Here is a 22,176-nt window from a genome sequence, read left to right as displayed (position 1 = left end):
ATTTGCATCTTTCAACCATGGCTTCCTCAGTAAATTGCCCTGAGAATTTCCCCTGGAAATAGATCCAATGACATATTTCGCCTGTATCAGGGAAAGACTACAGAAATGACAAACTGCACAAAATAGTTTACACACTAAACAGCAATAGATATCACTGTTAAATTAGGAAGGCATCCTATGCAATCAAGGCTGTTTCTATCACAAGCAAAGAAGAAACTGCATAGAGCAGCAAACTCTAAGAGATGGCAAAATCTGCCCACCCATATTAATTTCCTGTGCTGTTCTAGAGCCTGTAAAATCAGCTGCCACCTATGGAGATGTTATAGTGGAGACAATTATTGCTGTTAGGGAAGATGTCCCCCCTTCTTACTATCGCAGAAGCATCAGAAAGATCAAGCCCAGCTCTTTACTAGGTAAAAATGTGTTTTACCCTGATTTTTTTTTAACCCAGTTCAGATATCTTTCCCACTCTTGCCAGGTAGAAGTGAATCACTCATTCTTGCGCCATCAATACTTCTTATATTGCCAAAGGACCAGAGGCCAAAGGGAAGGATTCGTACTATTTAGTCAAAACTCTAATTTTCCTCCAAAAAAACCAAGATTGTTGGCTCATGCAACAAATAAAAAATAAACAAATGAATAAAAAATGATCTGTCCCTAAAAAGGAGTACCAGAATCTCTGACTCCATTTCAGGAGTCAGAACAGGAATAAAGCAGGCTGGAATTACATTGCCTTAAAATGCTGCACAAATCTACTTGGCGCCTCCTTCTAGACAGTTAATTACGATACTGAACTTCAACACCAAGTGGTGGAGTGGACCTTGCTTTAAGAAAGCTCTGGATCAAGGCATTCTTTGTCTCTTCTTGCAGTGTGTTTTTGGCATACAAACTACACTAGCTGTGAGATTCACCAGCCATTTATTAAACAGGCACTAGTGTGAGCAGTCTCTCCCATCTAGAAGTCTCAGATCTAGCTGTTCTATCATTAACGGAGAAACTTCTTTAGCACTCCTTGTATGAGCCATCTTTTCTCTTTTAAAGATTTCCATGGGAGTCATTACAGTGGGCTGGCTCTGTGCCATGCTAATCAAATCAAACGCTTCACCATGTAAAGTGTTACAGTTAAAGAATTTTATAATTTACCACATACAAGCTCAATTAGGATTTCAGAGATGAAAGTATTTATGCATTTGCAATAGTGTCTTTCAATAATGATGTTCATTTCCCATCTAAAAGCAACTGTGCACGCAGAAGGTTCTGTTTCTTTTCTTTTCTTTCCTTTTTTTCCCTCCTCCTAAGTAACAATGGGACACATTCTTCAAAAGATGTGAAACAAATAATCAAATATTATGAAATTTCAAGGTCAGAACTTTTAACATCTTATTTAGCAATTAGTATGATCCTACTCTTTTTCTCTGAATTTGTTCTTTCTAGGAAGAAAAAAAAAAGTCCACACAAAAGCAAAAGAAACATCTTAATAAATTACACTGTACTGAAGTAAGATATTATAACTCACAAGCAGTGTTTTTTGGTTAGATTAATTCAGACAAAGTATATATTATTCTGTCATACTAATATGAATATTTCACGGTTTTGTTACTTGAAGGAGTTCAAATCTATTTTGCAAATACTGAAAAACAAATCCTCACCATCCTTTTATGAGGCAAGCTAGGCACTGCTATTATGAAGCTTAAGCAAACAAACTAAAGAAGTCTTCAAGCAAATCTATGACAGAACAAAAACAGGCCTTTCTTTTTTTGTCAGCTTTTTGCCATTGTACTTCTTTACTTTCAGATCTAAATATAGCCATCACAGTATTTTGCCTAACACGATTTCCTACGGAAATTCTAAAGTTTCAGAATAAGCATTTATCTGCATTTGAACATAAAATCTTTTTGGTCAGAACATTATACATTTGGCCAACATAACAAACACAATCAATACATTGATTTCATGAGATCCTGCTGATGGTGTTCAGCTCTTATTTAGATCCTGCGCCCAGGCACCATATCACAGCTCAAAGGAAGCTAGAAAAGAAGATGCAGAGTCACAGTTCTGATGCCAAAATCAAAGGTCTACAGAATTGCTCCTTCCTTGCACATGAGATAATTAGCTACACTAAATGGTGTACCAGTGTGTATAAATGTATCAAGTGATTTCTTGTCTGCACTGCAGGCATCTTTAAAGTCTTTGAGGTAGAGAAGCTCTTCTCAGAACTAAATATAAGATTATCTCCAAAGAGTATAATAAATCTCAAAGAGTAGTATTTAGTTTCCACTCAGTTCAGACAGGTTTATGGGCACGAGAAACAATCTAACTCTGGGTAAAGGGAAAGAAGTAGCCCAGTATATTTATAAGGAGCTAAAATAATCCACCCAGTAGGAGTCACAGATAGGGCTCTTTTATTTTACAATCCTTTCTGGAACTGGACATAGAAAATGTGATGTTACCACACTCTTTTCTTTTCTTTTCTTTTCTTTTTTCTTTTCAGGATCAGGATTAATTTTTCATGATCACTTTCAATGTGACAATTTGTGTAAGTCATGGACATCTGAGGAGATGTTTTCCTTGTATTTGTAACATTAAAACTGAAAGTTACCTCCAAGTCCCCTCCGTCACATTGGTAAAACACTCTCTCCATTCTTTAGATAAGTTTTACTTTATGTCACTCAGTTTCTTCCTTGAATACACACTTATTTGTCATGTAACTGGTGAAAGTCTGATTTAGTGGAGCACATTTGTCTGTGGTGACATAACTTACCATTTCAATAGCTCAGCGCATGGGGAAGTAACTGCCTGGGAAGTGGGCTGTCATGCTCCTCCCAGCAGTTTATTACCAAACATCTAACAAATATAGCATCTTGAGCTGTCTGTTTCTAATTCAGACCTTTGGTTGTGTTAAGATGGAGGTTTATACTGTCTTTATAGCTGGAGGTTCTAGTTTCCTGTTATTTCCCTATTAGTTTTATTTTTAAATATTGTGGAATTCTCATAGGCACCAGAAAAGCTTTGTTTCTTGATAAAAAAAGATGAAAAAAAACTGCTAGGGTAAAGCTAGACAGGGAAGAGTTTTGAAACCTAGTTGAAAAACAAAATAAATTATACTTCTAATATACTTCTAAAATAAACAAACACACACACAAACAAAAAAGGTAATGCAAAATGATATTCAGCCAGGAACTGATGTACAAAAAAACTTTGACCTGTGACAGTCACTACCAAAATGTGTTATAAAGTTTCGCGTCAGGATGTGTCAAAGTGCCCATTGCTTTGGGTCCTGTGCATTCTGACAGGGCATAAGGTTCAAATCCTGCTCCTACTGACGTCCGCGACAAAACTTCCATTGGCCTCAGCGGTGCAGGATCAGACCCAAAGCAACACAGCTAGCATCTGCTTCTCTGCTTTCTCTCCTACCTTTCAGATAGAAATATCTGCTTAAACATTAGAACAAATTAATTACTATCAATGAGATAATCTGCAGAAAGTTTTCAAAAACATGTTGTCATTTCAGAATTCTATATACATACATGTATATATGTTTGTGTATATATGCATATATACGCACATACATTGTATGAATAAATGTACATATAATATTATCATAAATGTCTAAATATCATATGCTATACCAAACTTTTTCCTGTATAGTTAATTCCTTTGTTGTGAAAATCCCCCAAATTTATAACATTTAGCATGAATCTTACAATGATGACCTAGCTAGCAATTCTATAATATCTTCTGCATTTTAACCTTATGCATTTTGCTACATTAAAATATGACCTGATACAATCAGTGAATGAACAAACTGCTTTCCCTAAATCTGATGGCATTTGCTTTACAGAGAGGGGAATTCTTCTCAAGTTTTTATCCATCAGCTTAATTTGGGCATAAATGCAGTTACCACCTCCTGCCAAAATATCTATAACATTAGTTTGGGGTAATGTGTCTTGAGATCAATAGACAGTTTTAGTTCCACAGAAATAACCTAATCCATTTTTTAAATGCACTGAAAAGATATATAAAAAACTAGGGAAATAATAACTACCATATGTAATTCATTTCCACTCTAGTTTTATCCTTTTTCAGTTGGTGGCCATGGAGTGAATAACTACTTACAAAAGAACTACTCTGTCTATTGGTCTAGAAAAAAAGTAAAAACAAATTAGAATATATCTCAAAGATTATTAGTAAGCACTAGCAGTAACATCTTTGTAGCTCCCATTAAATAAGCCAAACAAAATCGTAACCTAAAGTGCAATCATCATAACATGCATTTCTGAGATACAAAGCTTAATGCAAGTGGTTCAAGAATATTGGTTTTGAAATGTGACTTTTATATAAAATAATTCTACTAGCTCAGCAGGTGGAATGCATTTGGTCCAAAAGAGAAGAAAATTATGATTTTTGTAATTAAATTTCTTTTTAAATTAATATTTTTAAAATATATATGCAGATGGTGTAACCATGTAGGAAAGCTGATCTATAATTGAAGGTTAGAAGATGAAGTATAACTGAAAAAGCACAGTCACTAGCAGGAAATCAAATGAAACATGAAGTTTGGGGAAACGAGACAAGCAAGAACAGATCTAGACCTGTGAAGGGCTGGTTGAAGCACCGAGAAAAGCCACCCTTGTACATCATCTTGATTGCTGTCTTCGCCATGGATAGGTTATTGCTAAAGGAAAGTCAGCTTCAAGTGAGGCTGATGGGAAACAGGGCACAAACAGATGGTCAATAGCACAGAGGCTATGAAAGAAGAGACTTTCAAGAATGAGCCGAGATAATTGAGAGCAGGGGAAGTTGTGAACGGGAGCAACAGAGAAATAAACGATCGACAACAACAAGCAAAGGAGGACATAGAGTTGGGGAGATTACACAGCTTCTTGCTGCTTCAGATAGACTTCAGAAATTTCTAAGGAAAGCAGAACCAGAGCCAGCTTTACAGAATAGATAGCTGTGCTTCTTTTATGCATTTATTCATTTCATCTTGCTATATAAACCAATGGTAGTGCTTTTTGGGGGGGGAGGGGAGAGGAGATTTGAAAGTGCCAAGATCTGGTTTCTGCAGGAAAAGGTCTGAAAATTAGGAACTCTAGGAGGACAAAAAAAAAGGGAACCAACTAAATAAATGAAAAACAAACTACTATTAAAAAATCAGGATTTTTAACAGTGAGTCTTGATTTTGGAACAGAACCAGGGTTTTTAACCACTTCAAGTTGTCAGCATTGAGTGGATCTGAATGGGTAGCAACGAACTTGCTCCCCTGCTGTGAAGGGAGACATATTCAGACGTGCTCCCTGCATAAGAACAGAGAGTATGTCTGGGAGTAGGCGTTAGCATTATATTCTTACATTCATTTGTCATTTTTGGTTTGCTTTGCAAGATGTGATGAATGTCATGTCCACTTGGATATTCCTTTTTCTTCTTCAATGACTATAAAGACAACTTAAACTAGCTCGGGATAGACACTAAAATTTTCTCAAATGCTGATAAAGAGTAGGATTCATCTAACCTGTCTTAAGTTTTCCCAAAGTTAAGTTAGGTTGGATGAATATCACCCTTTTTTCAGAGAGCAGTATTTTTAGATAGGCTGCAGAGGAAAGGATGTAGAAAAATAGTTTTTAAGATATACAATATTGCACTACCAATAACAGATTTTTACAAAGTGTCAAGAAAAAATTATAAGATTAATATCAAACACATGCATTTTTTAACGATTTGAAAGTGCACAAATACCAAAATCTGACGAATATTCAGCTACTGTGACACATAGCCAACTCCATTAGCCCTTTGAGGGTTGTAAGGAAAAAACGGAAATTGTGGAAAGGAATATGATGGATCAAAACGAAAGGTGAATATTCTATTAGGGAAGTCATGAATTTTATCCTTAGTAAACAACCATTCAATAAACTTGCAAAGGTTTTTGTCGGCTGTTTGCCGGCTGCATATCTTCAGTACGGTCATCTATTGTAACAAGGACTGAGTCAAATTTAAATTTGAATTCTGCAGGGATGTAAGGGCTCACACAGATCAACTTGCAACATGGGGGTGTTATCTTGTAAATTTTATATGATTCTGGATAGAGAAGATATGAAACAAAATGGTTTACTCCTTGCTGGACTTATTGCACTTAATTTTTTTACCTCTGATTCTGTCTGTCTTTTCATGCTTTTCTCAAAAAAACAAAAGAAAGCAAAACAACCAAAAAAAATCATGATTCTGCTCTGTAGCATACAAGTATGCCCAATAATAATAGATAGGCTAGTCACAAAGACTTTTGAACACAAGGAATGAATAGTGGTGTGTCATATGTATATATGACAGCAATGTGAGCAATGTGAAATGCTGCCTACCTACTTGTAGTCATTTTGCTGGGTTATTTTCACAAATATAAATAGCTTTACGTCAACCACCTGGTTCCTCTCTGTGACATGCTCTCTTTGTCACATCAGAAGCTTGTTATATGTGGGTGAAGAAACACTGAGTATGTTCCAAACTCCCATTCTTCTATCAATAATTTCCTGTTATCATTACACAGTGATTTAAATTTTGTGAATATGACCACAAAGGATCAATTCAATTAAGTAAAAACTACAAAAAGAAATTCTCACTGCAAGCTTCTGTGTAACTGGTGAACCTAGTAATTATATATAGCCACCTATTGTGCTAGCATAATAACACGAGAAGAAGGTTTAGTTAGACACATTTACACACAAAAAAAGCAATATGGGCATAGAAAAAGCCATTTTTGCCAAAAGTATAGAACAGTTATATAGTAACAAATGAAAGCTGCATGAATCCTAGTTTACTTGTCTATAAATAAATCCAACATTTTTCTTCTCTCCATGGTAAAATAAAATAGGAGCACAGAAGCATAACAGTCTCCTTTGAGTAACTAGTCTCTTTCTGTTCAATTATAGTCATCAATCTGTTCCACCTAAAATATTTTCCTCCTTGTGAAATCAAAGAAATCAGTAATAGGATCCAAAACATACTGTTTCAAAATAATGGAAAAGAGGCCTTTCCTTTCTGTGAATGCATTTGTTCTTAACCACTGTGGTTTCTTTAACATGAATTTTGTAATTCGAGGGAAAAAACGCTGCATGCTTATAGAATTTTTAATCAGAAAATCTTGAAATGATCAGTAAAGAAAGGTAATAATTCCTTCCATTTTACAGATAGCAAAAACTGCAGCAAAGAGAGCCAAATTTGCCAAAACCTGTGTCCTATGTATAACCCTTTTAGATGCCCAATGGAAGCATTTAAGTCCTCATACTCAGAAGTGCTAAACAGGCAAAATCATAAGTGTATGAGGACCCTTTCTTTCAAAAGTGACCATGTTTACACTCTGTAGACAGTGGGAAACATTTGTCTGTGCATAATACCACAGCAAACTGGAGAGCATGGAATGACGGAGTCAGGTATCCTACTTCCCAGCTGCATATATAAGACATATCTAGGCAGAAGAAGATTATTCCATGGCTTTAAATAATTAAGTCAAGTCTAGGTGTCTTTTTTGTAATATGTATGAAAGCTATATCTCCACTAATATCTTTGAGCTTAATGCAAGAATCATTTCATAAAACCACTTAGCTCATGCTATTCAGAAGGTAACACAGGTAACCATATTATGTCATCTGGCCTGAAAGAAACTTTATATATCTATGACTATGGAAACACAATAGAAATAACTATAAAGAATTATCTTGGAGGCAAACTGCTAGATTTATTAGTATATCTTTTTCGTCTTCCTGAGGTGTGATACTAGCCACTCAAACACGCTGTCTCTTCATTTACCTGGTGTGCCACTAAACCGTCAAAGTACATAACGTAAATCCTACTCGATTAGCTAGAAGAAAAAAGCCCAAATTCTCTTCTCCATGTGCTACTTTCATACCACTATGTATAGAGAGCAGAACACTGTCTACCTGTGGACATTTGAAGAGCTATAGAGAAGTATTTTAAAGATGAAAAAGTAAGATGCCAAAATGGTACAATCTGTGGAGCAAAAATAGTTTCAGAACATGTTCTCTGTGCTCATAATCTCGGCAGAAACTCCAAGAACAGAACGAGAATGGAGATCAAACGATTCCTTTCAGTCATGAGGATGGTTCCAAAATAATAGGTATTTAGGATCCAGGAAAGCATTACAGGGAAGTTAAATAACCCTGCCAGAGCCCTATTTCAACAACTATATGAGTTTTTTTTTTTAAATAGTTATTATCTTTTTTCAGATGACAGTGCAAAATAACTAGTTTTCCCTACTTGTTCCATGCCTATCTACAGTGAATTTGATCTCGGTTCAGAGCATTAATGTAAAGGATTTTCATATAAAATTATGTCTGAATTTAAAAAGAATAGCTTGATCACAATCAATAAAATGTTCTCCCAGACGTAAGTATGAGATATCCTTTAAAACATTGCCAGCTATTCTTACAGCAAGCATCAGTCATTCACTTCACATTTTCCTTTAAGACATTTCTTCGGAAATGAGATCTTGTAATTAATGTACAGGTTAAGACTTTTTGTTCAATCTATAAACGGTTAGTTCCTACTATCCTCTCTTAAGCTAACAGCCCAGAGTGAACTATTGTAGATTCAGAGGTATGTGATTTTTATCAACAAGCACCTTATTATTTCAGAATACCAAATCAGAGAATTCATACCGCACACAGACAACTAAAACCCTTTTCCCTCCTGAGGTGATATGCTAGGCTGATTTTATTTTCCCTGACATTTCACCTGTCAGATTATGATAAGTATAAGAAACAAAAAATAATTGTCTTATTCTCACTGAATCTCATAATCAAATACCTGAAAATATACAATAAATTAGAAATATAATCCCGAGGGAAGACATGAACACTGAAAAGAGTCAGATATCCAAATCATCTTCCAGTGACCTAGGACTCTCATGGAGTTTCAAAATATTGAGAAAGGGACCACTTTCACAAGATTGTCATGGTATCTATTTTTCTTCAAGTACTAGGGAATGACCCTACAATGACGTAAGAAAAATAATTGTTTGCAGAGACTTAAGAAAATCTATTTAATAATAAAGCTATATGTTTTTCATGAATGCTTTCTCAAAGCAATCTTGAGGTCAAGAAATAGAGTAAGTTATCACGAAATAGTATAAATTCAAATTAAGTAGTTGGCAAAGTGAAAAGATTAATGAGCTAGACACACCAAACATGTTCCTGCTATACTGCATCTGAAGTTTGCATGTTCTCAATTTCTCTTGGTGTCACAGTGTTGAGATTCATAAGTGATGAAAACTTACCTGCTTGACCCGTGGTAATACTGACAGCTGCAAAGAGCCTCTGGGAGCGACTCAAGTCAGAAACCCCATTTACTGCTTCAACTTCAAACGTGTAGTTAGCATGAGCCAGCAGGTCCATGACTGTGACATAGTTATCGACTAATCCGGTTTGCTGGGGCATATATCCAATGTTACTCCCACAGGGAACACATTCGCCCTGCTCCCAGCTGCACCTCTTGCACAAAATACGATAGGTCACGTCATTTCTTCCCCCGTTGTCAGCGGGAGGACTCCACTCCAAACTCACGGTAGTCTGGTTGATATTGAAAATGAGGTTCTGCGGTGCAGAGGGAGGTCCTTTGTAAGACACGGAAAAGCTCAGTGTAAATACACAGAATCAGTGTGGGACATTTAGCTAGCATTTTAATTACTGAAACAGAAAATAGCTGAAGCATTTTTCTTCGCATAAACATTCCATTATTTTTACAACAGGCTACATAAAAGCCTCCTTGAACTCACTTGGCAAGAGCTTTATTTATTTTCCATTAAGGTATCAGGATAACAACTGGCTGTATATTTACTGCAACTGCCTTCAGTTGTTTTTCCTCCATACAATTAAAAGGATCAGTTAATGTACCTTAAAGGTAGCCTTTTATAATTTTCCGAGTTTGGAATGTGTTCCTCTCTGTTAAAAATAGAGCACCAAATTCATCTAGTCCTTCTTTATCAGCTACTGATATGATTTACGTAAGTATTTGGTACGGCTTTGGATCTTGGAGACTTCCATTATTTAAACCATCAATCTGTGTAGGTTAGCCTATTTGCAATTGGAATATTAAGCCAGATCCAATTACAGTTCAAAGTTCGTATCCTCATAGGTTACTTTTCATTTTTCTATTACTAATTTTGGTATTATATTGCATCAAGCACTTTGCCTAGACAATTATAAAGCCACAGTAAAACTATACCTATATTCTAGCTGTTACAACTAGTCTCCCATTTACCCAATATATAACGTTTTCCAAGGTTATATCAAGCAAATATGGAAATTATATTTATGTTGATCCTATATTCACTGACAACTTTCCTCCCACTGCCTTTCAATTTCACTTACTATTGTAAATACACCTTTCAACTATAGGAAAGGTCAATGCAAACTACTGGTGAGAACTAGCTACAAATGGCTGCACCTGGTTGGTTAAGCAGTGTCCTTTATTATTAAATTCACGACTGACTCACTTGTGCATGCGACATACGGCGGATCAGAAGGTGCTCTGTAATAGCTATCTTCACAGTCGCATCTTGAAGATCCTTCCTTGTCAGAAAAGCTGTGAGTAGGGCAGCGGGAGCACTGCAGATCTTGTGAAGAGGATTTGTAGAACCCACGGCCACAAGCTAAGGGAGAACAAAACAAATTTAGGTTTTGATTTGCATGGACTACTATTCTGTTTTTTCTTCTATCCCTATCATATGAGGTATACATTCCTGTGAACATCCAAACTGCCCATTCTATTATATTGGCAAAAGCAAGTTGTTATGCTCACAATTTCTTTTTTTTTTTTTTTTCAGATGGTGCTACTAATGATTTTGTGACATTTTTAGAAATACAAGCATACAAATTCCTTAGCAGCTGGCAGCAGAGTATTTTAACGTGGATGGCCACAGAAACATAGCAGGCATCTGCTTTTTTCACCAAAGGAGAGTACAATACTGTGCAACTGCTAGTTACCAGCAGTAGTTCTAAACAAGGGGAAAACACGTTGGAGAAGCTCTGCTCTAAGACCACTGCTTCTGGTATCCAAACCAGCTGATTTGGCACTAATGGTGCATAGGCTGCTTACACTTCCCCGATCTGAGGAATCAAAGAAGATGTAACCTACCAATGAACTCTTGTCTCAGGAAAGGAGGAGTCATTAACAACTGTTGGACATAAGATGCTGTCAGGAACAAGCAGAAAGAGGCAGAGGACAGACAGCATAAGCTGCACAAATTGTTTCTCCAGTCTCACAAGGCAGGGCATCTGGGATGAAACGACTTACTAAAACTTTCAAGGAACAGTTAAGAGGTAGATAATATGAATATGAATACAATCATTTCATACTTTGTGTGCTGTGAACTTGTGAAAGTAAACATAACGTTTTCTTCCAAAATGTTTAGAAATACTTTTATCAGCTATTGTCACAGTTCCCAAAGCAGAAAGACCCATAAAACACACTTATAATAATATTTACAAGCAGAGGACTGCAATGTAGAAAGTTAGCTTAAGAACAGCTGAACTACAAGAAGTTTAGGGGAGGAGAAAGAAGGAAATGGGGATCACATATCACTAAAGTTGTAAAAAAATGAAGCCTCAATTTCAGCATTAAAGTTATGGGAAAATTTAGAAACACTGTCATTATTAAAAGCAGAACATAGAAGTCCTTTAGAAACTTCTAATAGAGTAGAGTTGTTGGTTTATTTTTTCCTTTTTTTCACTGGCACTACTTTTCAAATTCCTTTTTTTTTTTTTTTTTTTTTTGACCATCACAGACAATATAACCTTCTTAATCCATCACTTGTATGTACAGAAAAGGGACTGTGGGTGAAATTTAATACTGAGTATCAAAATATTAAAGACTGTTAAACAGTCATACTGAATTCAGAGTAAGAGGATTTACATTGGTTACATTCACATTTGCTTGTATGTTTTCTCAGAACAGAAGTGCAAAGTATCCAAAGACACTGATATTTGGAAGAGTTATTTCAGCTGTCTGGTACTACTGTGATGAAAAGAGCATGAAAACAATGAGCTTTATCCAAATCTCACTGAAGTCAACGAAGAATGTGCCTTTGACTTTAATAGCCTTTGAACTGGACCCATGGCATAGCTACAGCCACGACTCTTGTTAATCTGATGAAATTTATGCAACTAAGAAAAAAAATCAGCAGCAATACTTCAGATAATAATAGATAAAAGCTGTTGAACTGGGTAAATCAACACTGGATCATACCAATTATATGATAGAAAATTCTGGCTCTGTATAACTCTGTATCAATACATTAATTTTATAAAGAAAAATATTCTCAAAGGTTAGAAATCACCGTAACATTTAGAGGTTACCACACTGAAAAAGGATTGGATAGAAGCTAAATTAAATGGCAGAGACAATTAGCATACAAAACATGTATCCCTTGACTTTGACAAAGGGACATGAGTTTGCATTAGGAGAAAATCTAGCTCTGCTTGTGAAACATGCTATAGTTTGATTCTACCACAGTAGTTTTTATACACATTATTAAGAAAGAAAGACAGAAAGAATTTTAGAAAAGCACTTTGGACAAACATGACCCATTGAATTCACAGTTGTTGCAAATTTAACACACAATTAGCCTTTTGTACCTTCATTCAAAATTGTTTAAGAATTCCCTGATCAAAGACAAAAAGCACAAAAGCTGATTTGTTTGCAAGTACCTTAAGACACGTATTTAAACTTCTGTCTGCTCTTTTAATGCTTCCAATTGAAATGGAGCTAAAATTACCAAATAATAGTTTCCTGCCTTTTTTTAAATAGTCATTTTCCCCTCATGCTGAGCAAAACACTGGACAAACACACTGGATCTTCCAGCATGTAGCCCTCTCCAAAGCAAAGAACAACTTAAAAGGCAAAGATCCCTACTGTGTTTCCAGTCTGTCCTTCTCAGCAGGGAACACTACAAAGCAAAGAAGCAGAGAGTAAAATAGAGATTTCAGACAGAAATAACAAAACGTAAACAGAAAACCTTTTTTTTCCTTTTCTTTCTTTCTTTTTTTTTTTTTTTTTTTTTTTTTTTTTTTTTTTTTTTCCCTGACGACTTAATCAAGACATTTATATGCTTGGTCACTTATTTAAAGTAAGTGTGCATTTCTTATTAGAGTTCAAAGGATCTGAATGTCTGCTGCTAGTTTACATGACTGAAAGCCATTTATTCTGCTGCACAGCATACCACAGGCAGCAGGTTCAGGCACTCATTGCACCATGTTACAATTTCATTATCTTTTTTTTTTTTTTTCCCCAATAAGAGGCTTATATGAGGACATTTAATAGCTATCCCTTCAACTTACATACCTCATAAATATAAGGGGCAAGAGTATTCCAGTAACGAGGTTTTTAATGATATAAAAAGATGCTTTTAAAAAGGACTTAAACAACCTTATAGATCTTTAGGAAGGAAACAGTAACGGTATGCATCATAATTAAAAGTACGCATTTGAGGAACATAACTAAGCTTTTACCCCATTTTTTCATAAATTTAAATTCATCACAAAAATTTGGCCTTTCAGCCTTGCTTTCAGCCTAACAGAAGAACACTTCTATTGCTCAAAAATTGGGGAGAAATTTTTAAAATTCATCATTAGCTTTGCCAACTGAAAACTTTATCAAATAAATGCAATGCATGGACCACATATCAAAGTGTAATGACTTGCCAGTGGTCAACTACAGACCATACATTGGAAAGATTTTTTCTAAAATATTTTTGATTCATTTTTTTCCTTTTGTTCTATCTCATCAAATTGCTGTCGTCATTTTTTTGAGATTATAAGTAATTATACCTTAGTATTTTGCTCTAATGTATTTTAAATCCACATACTTTGATCCAATGTAATTCTTAAGTACAAGTACTGCTTTGCAAAAGTATCTCATAGTAAAGTTTGAAGTTATCAGATTGCATTTGATCACATCCATTTTAATATTGCAATTCACTGGGGCAGGAGAGCACTTAGCAGCAGCACTTTTTCCCTATACAGGAAGCCTGTTCTGTAAATCACGGTATAGAACGTGAGCAACAGAAACAAGGAGTGGAGGGGGAACAGCAGTACAGTAACTGAAGAGGCAGCACTCTGATGTTGCTGCCACAATCCTCACTATTGCTGATCTGAATAAAATGTGAGCCTATTTGATCTTACTTAAGCAAGTTAAGATTTAGGAGTAGTTTTGTTACTAAACACCTTCTGAGGAAAAGGTGGGGGGAGGGGGGAAATCACAAAATAAATTTAGTTTTATCCAGTTTAATGTGTCATTCACAAATGCTAGTTCAGTAGAACAGCTCTTCCCAGATGAAACTTTTATTTTGTTCAATCAGCTGCTCCAAATTTTGGATTGTCTTATATATTCCACGGAGAGGTTTTAAACACTGAAGTCACATTCTACTAATAGCATAAACAAGTAGATTGAAACCTACTGGCCTAACCTAAAGCAGCCTACAAACAATGCATAAGTTAGTTGCTAATTCTTTCCTTTATATATTACAAAATCAAAAGTAAATGTTGAAAAAGTTACAGTACAGCCAAGTCACAATTATTTGCTTAATATCTTAGCCTCACAGCTACTATGGACTGACCACCAGTGACCTCCCAGGGCTGCTGGGCACCTTGGATTTGTTTACTTATGTGTGGTAGTCATGGTTATTTCTAGGAGCAAACCTTCTCACCTCCTCTATAAAGTAAAGAGGTTCAGGCTGCTCAGAAGCTGGCAGCTTTCCATCACACAACGCAGCGATGCGAACAGCCCTCAGATGAGACACCACTGAAGTCTGAAGCTGCATGGGGTATTGCTACTTTGTATTTAAACTTCCTTGCCGGAAATCCTTAGATAAAGAAGTGTACTATTCTGTCTGTATACGATGAAACACCTCGGTGAAGATGACACTGGCAATCTTTCTCGGCTTGGACTAATTTGCTTTCTTCTTCTCCAGCCCACCGCACTCAGCCTTAACAACGATGTGTCGGGAGGACCTGGTACGTAGTGGGGCAGACTTACCTTGTCAGTGCGTGAGGCTCGCTCAAGCACGCATTTAACCCATGCCGGTGAAGTCGGTTCAGTCACAAGCACTTTGAGCCAATGTATTTGGTCATACAAATACTGTAAAGAATGGAAATATTTATACCCCAGAAGCACCAGTACCAAGAGGTTAACACGTTACTATGCTGTTGCATCTGTGCCATAACAAGTCATAAGCCATTGCAGCTAGAGGTGCCAACGAGCCTGTGTAGAAAAATAGCAGCTCAGAATATGCCTTTGCAGCCTGGTAGAGATCAAATCATGTATTTATTGTATATTCGTATTTCTAAAAGGAGTTTTCCAAGAAACTCTGGAAGACAGAATGAAGGCAGATGTCGAGAGCAGCAAACAGCATTCTGGAGTCCCACTTGTGGGACAGTAAAAAGGGAAAAAAGAAAGTGTTAAGTACTGCTCATTTTTATGTAGCCTTTGCAGTATAAACACTATGGAGATTCATTTTGCTTCTACTAGAGCCAGGGGACTTAAACTGGGAGGGATGACGGGAGTATTGTAAGGACCATGAGTGACATGTGTAACAACTGATGTTTATATAACCAAAGGAGAAAGGGCAAACTGTTGTACGGTAGCGACATATTAATCATGAAAATTATTTGCTACCACAGTAATATTAGAAAATTAGAGAAAAAAACAGAGTTGGTAAAAGAAGCGCAGGGCTTCCAAGTAGCACAGCAGCTTGCGCCTCAAAGGGCAGGCAATTGTTTCACGGTGTTAGACATTTGACTGAACATAGCTTTTGATTATAATTTTTCAGTTTTTATGAAAACAATGAAACGTAAGCACTAGGTGCCCTAATTACTGTTTGATACCACTATGAAAGGTAGATTGATGGAAAGGGAGAAAAAAGAAGGATGACGTATTGTCCTACACAAACAAGAGAGTTTGTCTGTTTATTCTGTTTATTCATCACTGGCTGCGTTTGCTATCAAGTGTAAATTCTAGTGGTATACATGCCATAGTTTTATGCACACTGCAGATGAAACTAAAGTTTAAAAAGTGATGCTTTTTCAAGGTCAGCATCAAAGAATGGTAAAGAAGTAATCACAGAGTTTTAACAGCAGCATATCACTTAAGACCTTGGGATAACAGCCTGGGCCCACTGAGAGCTGTGGCAGACTGACTGCCCCCCGTGGTAGAGCTCAGGTTTTCCCCTGGGTTCCTTCTTCTTGCACATTTGAATAAAGTTGCCCATACATTAAAGAGATCCTATACATTGTATTTTTTTCCTATAGCCAGCAGCTAGAATTTGTTTTATATTTTTGTGGACATAAACCTCCATTCTTGTGATCTACTTTGCATTACTCTAATCAACTCTCCATTTTTCTACTTTGCCCAAGCCTTGAACATTAAGGACAATTCAGCTAAACTCTTTTTCAAAGAAATTATGTATACACAAGGAGTTTGTGCAGATGTTTCCTGTATGAAGTTATGCAGCTGCAAAGACTTTATTAATTATAAAATGCAAAACGGATTGTTCTGTAATTGAAACTCTCTGGGGCACTGATACATTTGAAAATTAACATACATACATGTATACTCAGGACATAGATAGATTCTGTTAGATTATTTATTACAGATGGATATTTTAGCTAATGCAGAAAAAGGCTGATTTTCTCCACTGGAGCTTTCAAATATTTGCATCATATTAATGTCTATAGTTCCATAATTCAAAACTGAAAGCACAGCTTGCAGAAACAGTACTCCCACTGCTAGTGTTGCTGACCTCATCTGCGATGGACAGGTCCAGAATCTTTATTTTAATCCTATTGACAGTGTCTCAGTGGGAGTAATTATAACAGTCAGCCACAAATCCAGACCTCCTGTCACTGATATATTAGGGTTTTTCACAACAAAAATGAGCAGCAGACAAGGAAGATGAAAACAACATGGGGCAGAGATTATAGGAAGATTTGTCAACCCCCTTCTGTATTAACCTGCTACAAACATATGACAATTTGGCATGGGAGACACCAGAAATATTAATGTTTAATCCTGCACGGTATCAAAAATAAAAATTTGAAAAAAAGTTTGGGGGTGTTATTCTCTTATGACACACTTGGCTATTAGATCACGACTTTAGCCACAGGCACATTTTAGCCAACAGATCTGAAAAGTTTAGATAAACTGAAAGCAGGCCATTAAACAATAATTCCCAAATGTGGATTTCAGTGTGAAAGAGCAGACATAAGAAATCCAGTAACAAAAGGAGACTTTATAACCTCTGATCCCCCTTTCCAATAATTTGCATATGTCTAAGTCATGACTATGTTCAAAACTGTAAATTACTTTTATAGTGAGAGATGGCATCTGTTATGCCTTCTCTGGCACCTCATATATATTGTTTTATAAGGATCTCAGACTGTGGTATTTTATTTGTCTAACTACCATGCAATGATAAATGTCTAGCTGAAAAAGATGTTTATTTTAGCTTGATTTTTAAACTGCAACAGCATCTAAAGATTTCATGTTTCAACCAAGGAATTATGTTGTATGGTTTAGCCAGAGTAAACTCAAGACTCTTAACGGTGCCTCAGCTATAGTGTGAATGACATATCTAAATAAGGCTGTCCCATGGCTGCATACCATCATCTGAATGAATGTTTGCTGTTGCCCGTTAGGAGTCTCAGACCTCATATTCACTTCCTAAGCTTAATATGTCCTTGTTTTCTAAAGTCCTGCTAAGGTCTTTTGAGTGACGTTCACACACTGCTGTCCATATAAATAAGTATCCAAAAACAGAAAGTTCGTTAAACAATAGTATCTTACTCGTTTTTTTTTCCACTGAATGAAATGAAACCTTTAACTTTCTACAGTTTTACTTAAAAACAAGAAAGACAAAAAACCACTGAGTATGTCAAGATGCTTGACTATTTAACTTAGCTGATTGCAAAGAAATTTCATAGGCACAAAGCAATATTTTGCAGTGTTTTGCTGGCTAATTTATATACAAGGACAAAGTAATCAGGCAGAAGAACACAGCCCACAAATCAAAGAATATCCAACTTCACTTATACTGCAACAGTAAAATTACTTGTAACCTAAAGATTATGAATGAGAAGATAAAAAACTACATTTAAATAGGAATTAAAGATATTCTAGTGCAGTCTTGAGCAGAATTAAATATCTAGATAAACTAAGGTTGTACATTAAGGCTATGATGTAATCTTTCTCTACATATTAAGAGTTTGTAAAGATTTCGACATGTTCCTCTCATGGGACACATGAAGAACATGGGCTTCCTGAGAACTACAAATCTAAAGTCACTATGAAACATGGCAAAATTAACATGTGAGATATACAAACACTCAAAAAATGCAGACAGATTGGAATTCTCTTACTAAACACAGAATGCAGAAGTGAAAGGTGGGTTAGGGAAACAAAAGGAGAAAAGAAACTTTGGCTTTCTCATTCATTCTTTTTTCTCTCTCTTCCGCTGTCCCTTCACCCCAAGACTAACTCTGCAAGATGCTAGAGAACCTTTACTCTTCTGCCCAAAGTTAAGTGACTGCTCAACTGATTAGCTAGATTGGAAGCATTTTGGGTGTGATGTAGGTTCCTCTCATCACAAAATAGATTCATGCTTGAAATTTTGGCAGCACTAGAAACTTAATCCGTCTTGCTCAGAAGGTTCTACAAACACTTGGAGAATTAATGCAAAATATAAATGTGGAAAAATACATTAGATTTACTCATAACTTCTGCAATTTTTTTCTTGTTTTTTCCACTTTGACTGACTTGATATTTAGTTATTAACTTTTTATTTTTATTTTATAAAAATACTGGGATCAACACTATGATAACCAAAAATTCATCAAACTTAAGACTATCAGCTATCATTTGAACTTATGTAATGGAAGTTACTATGTTCTAATAATAAAACTATATATTTATGTAACTTAGGGGAATGATATATCACTTTCATGCAGTACCAGGTAACAGAAATTGCTACAAGAAAAGAAATTGGCTATGCAAACTTCACTACAGGTGCCGATTTTTTTCTCTAAATAGATGCATGAAAAATAATATGCTAAAAATGTCATATACTCGTCTTGATCTTTTCCTGCTTTTTGAACTTGAATTTTGCAAAAATTCAGCTCTAACAGCAATAAGAAAGGGAAAAAAAATTACTGGTGAGGAAGTCAGTACAAGAAATTGTTTTCATCAGCTTTTTCTTTACATTAGCTGTTTTGCCTCTCTATCCTCTGGGCGTAGCTCAAACAATAAAGCACCAAAAATTCCTTATAATCTACAAACCAGCTTGTATTATACAATGTTCTTTCCCTGTGCTACAATGTTAGCTCCCAACTCTTTGGAAATCAGACAGGCTCTGTACACCATACCTTCTCTGTCCATACACAGAAAAACCCAGGTGTTTAATGCACATTCAGGCTTTTTGATTGCAAACATCTTTGGGGAACGTTCTCTCTTGTTTTCTGCACAGAACAAAACACACCACCAAAGCTCCAAGCAGTAATGAAAATAATACAGTTCCAGGAGTTTGTTTTGTTTTTACTTTTTTTTTTTTTTTTTTTTTTTTCACACAAAGTACACTAAAATCTGGTATTTCATAAACTCATTTGGAAAAATCAAAAATAATTCATAAAAATGTCTTTGAATGCAAAGACAATGGGACTCTTCTGGTTATCTTGTCTGAACTTCTGTTATAACAAAGGCCTTTGTTTTTCATGAAAAAAGTATTTAAAACATTAAAGGTGGAAATACACTGCAGAACTGAAAGTTCTGGTTACTATGTAGAATCTGCTATTTTTCCTTTTTTTTTTTTAACAACCTGTTGTTTCAGAAATTTTTAACCTCATTATCTCAATTCAAACAATATAAAAGGCCATGCCACTCTAAATAGCTACATCATTGCGGAGCACTGCTGTGGTAAAGCTCTGGGCCTATGACCTTTTCCAAGGAGCGGACTTGTCCCCCTGACACGACAGCCTAACACAAGCATTAAGCCCCCAAAGGCTCTCATCTGCCTTACTAAATGAACAGTAACAGTCATGCTGGTTTGGTTGTCAAGAGTCTTCTGACCAGGAATTCACACCGATCAATCTGGGCGTGCAGAGATCCTGTTTCCAACTTGTCCTCTGACTGCCAATGACTGCAGCCTGGGGGAAACAGGGAGCTGCTGCTGTCCTCAGGGATAACGGATGCCTCCAACAAAGTACTTCTCAGAGTTGGCACTTTTGGGACTTTCTAGAAAAGCCTGATCTCAGCCATGTGGCAAGTGCAGGTGGGACACAGGCAGTCTAGGACCAGGCATAGCAAAAGCAGGTACACTATCAGTGGAGGTTATTGGTCCAAGTTTTCCTTCCCAGGATGACAGGAAGGTCGCCTAGCATTTGTTACTAAAAGCGTGGATGATCGGAAAGTTTGGATTTGCACAAAGGCTCAGGACTGATGATGTCCAAAATACAATGTACAATATTCCTACATTGGTGCAGGGATTCCCCAGGATGAATCAACTTCTGCAGGACATAAAGAATAATTTATTACACAAGTATGATCATTCATATGTCAGTAGAGCCTTATTTGCAAAATCTTCAGACATACCACTGTAAAACTATGTTTTTGCTCTTTGCTGCTCTTAACTTTACCGGTTCCTCAGTTTACAACCAATAAAATGTTTATGAAGGCATAGCACAGGAGCAGGAGGCTGAGAATGATGGAACCACTTTTTGCAGCAGCAATGCTTAAACAACGTATTAGTAAAATACAAACATAGTAAAAATACAAACTCTGTAGCTTCTTACATTACTATGGAGAAAACAGTACTAGGCTTCCTCATTCAACCTTTAGGCCATAGATTCCCTCTTCACACAGATGATCCACCCTGGATGCCCCAAAATCCTGTCTTGCAATTGTCCAGTAACAAATATAATGGGAGAGTTTCCTATGAAGGCCTCAGAATAATCTGAAATCTTTTTGTCACAGCCTAAATTACTGAGCTCTTTTCAGGGAGTCTTAGAGCATATGGTTCACAGATAAAGTTCTCAAGGAAGTGGTGTGAGCAGACCTCTTGCTGTGCATTTTTTGATGTTTTGACAGAATCCACTTGATGTAGATGTATAACTTCATTTAATTGTAGTGGTGCTTAATGATTGGCTGGCAAGAAAGAAATCCAAAGGGCTTATTCGTAAAGAAGCAGACATCCCTATAAGCTTTCCAATTGAAATGAATTTAAAATAACTTAATAACACATTTCTATTTCCTTTGGATAGTGACCTACCATTACCATTCCAGGCCTCAATCCAGCAGAACCTTTTCATGGGATTCTTTAACACATTCCTCAGGGCCATCATTATACAGCAGGCAAATCCATCCAAACAAAAGTCTAGCTTTTAAGAACTCACAAGGGCAAAAAGCTCCACTTCTGCACACCTGTGCTACAGAATCGAAAAGTAACTTTAGGTCCAGATCCTAGAGTCAGATAGTCCCACATTTAACGTTGATTGTCCTACTTACTGAGAAAAAAAAATGCTCATGCCTATCAATCTGCTATTGTGCCTATGGAGAAATATTTATGAGAAAATGGAACTATTCTCCACAAATTATATTTGGAGCAGGGAGAAATAGAGATATTTCAGAAAAAGAAACAAAAGTATATTTAAATTCCTTTATAGAAGGATTCATTTCCAGTTTCACTGAAACCGACAAAACTTTAATCAATGCATGTAGACTGGAAATTTAAACTGTCTCTATAAGTTGTAACTATGAACTTACAAAATAAAAACTGAATGTAACATATTTATCTAAAGATTGGAGTATCAATTTATTAGAGATTACAAACACACACCTTCCCTTTAACAAAGAATAAAAATAAAAAAGGAAAAGCATTACTATGGTAATTCACTGATACGAAATTGAATTGGAAGAAAATGTGAAGAAACTTTTTCTTTCTTCACTTTGGTAAGTCTGTAGTAAGAAAAACATTGTTAACTCTGACAGATTTATCTGTTGCAAGTTTTTATGAGAAAACTTCCCAGACTCTCACAATGCTTTAATTCCAAATAGTGCGGCATGAGTTGTGATACTGTGAAATGAAGTTGTCTTTACTAATTGCACACCCTAAGCAGAACTGTATCTGAA

The 22,176-nt window shown here is 36.1% G+C and overlaps 1 protein-coding gene across 3 annotated transcripts in view; it reads right to left on the bottom strand.

The window, feature by feature from the left end:
- Positions 1-22,176, bottom strand: part of EPHA7 (EPH receptor A7) — a 162,925-nt gene that overhangs the window by 97,458 nt on the left and 43,291 nt on the right. For all 3 annotated transcript variants that reach the window (XM_062572732.1, XM_062572729.1, XM_062572730.1), the window contains exons 4-5: positions 10,502-10,657; positions 9,284-9,619 (exon numbers count right to left, since the gene is read on the bottom strand). In XM_062572732.1, coding sequence (XP_062428716.1) covers positions 9,284-9,619; positions 10,502-10,657 — 492 coding nt within the window. The remainder of the gene's footprint in view (positions 1-9,283; positions 9,620-10,501; positions 10,658-22,176) is intronic.

The sequence above is a fragment of the Rhea pennata genome, chromosome 3 (genome assembly GCF_028389875.1).
Source record: "Rhea pennata isolate bPtePen1 chromosome 3, bPtePen1.pri, whole genome shotgun sequence".
Taxonomy (NCBI): domain Eukaryota; kingdom Metazoa; phylum Chordata; class Aves; order Rheiformes; family Rheidae; genus Rhea; species Rhea pennata.
Note: the sequence above shows the minus strand (reverse complement) of the source record. Positions and strands in the feature narration are given on the sequence as shown.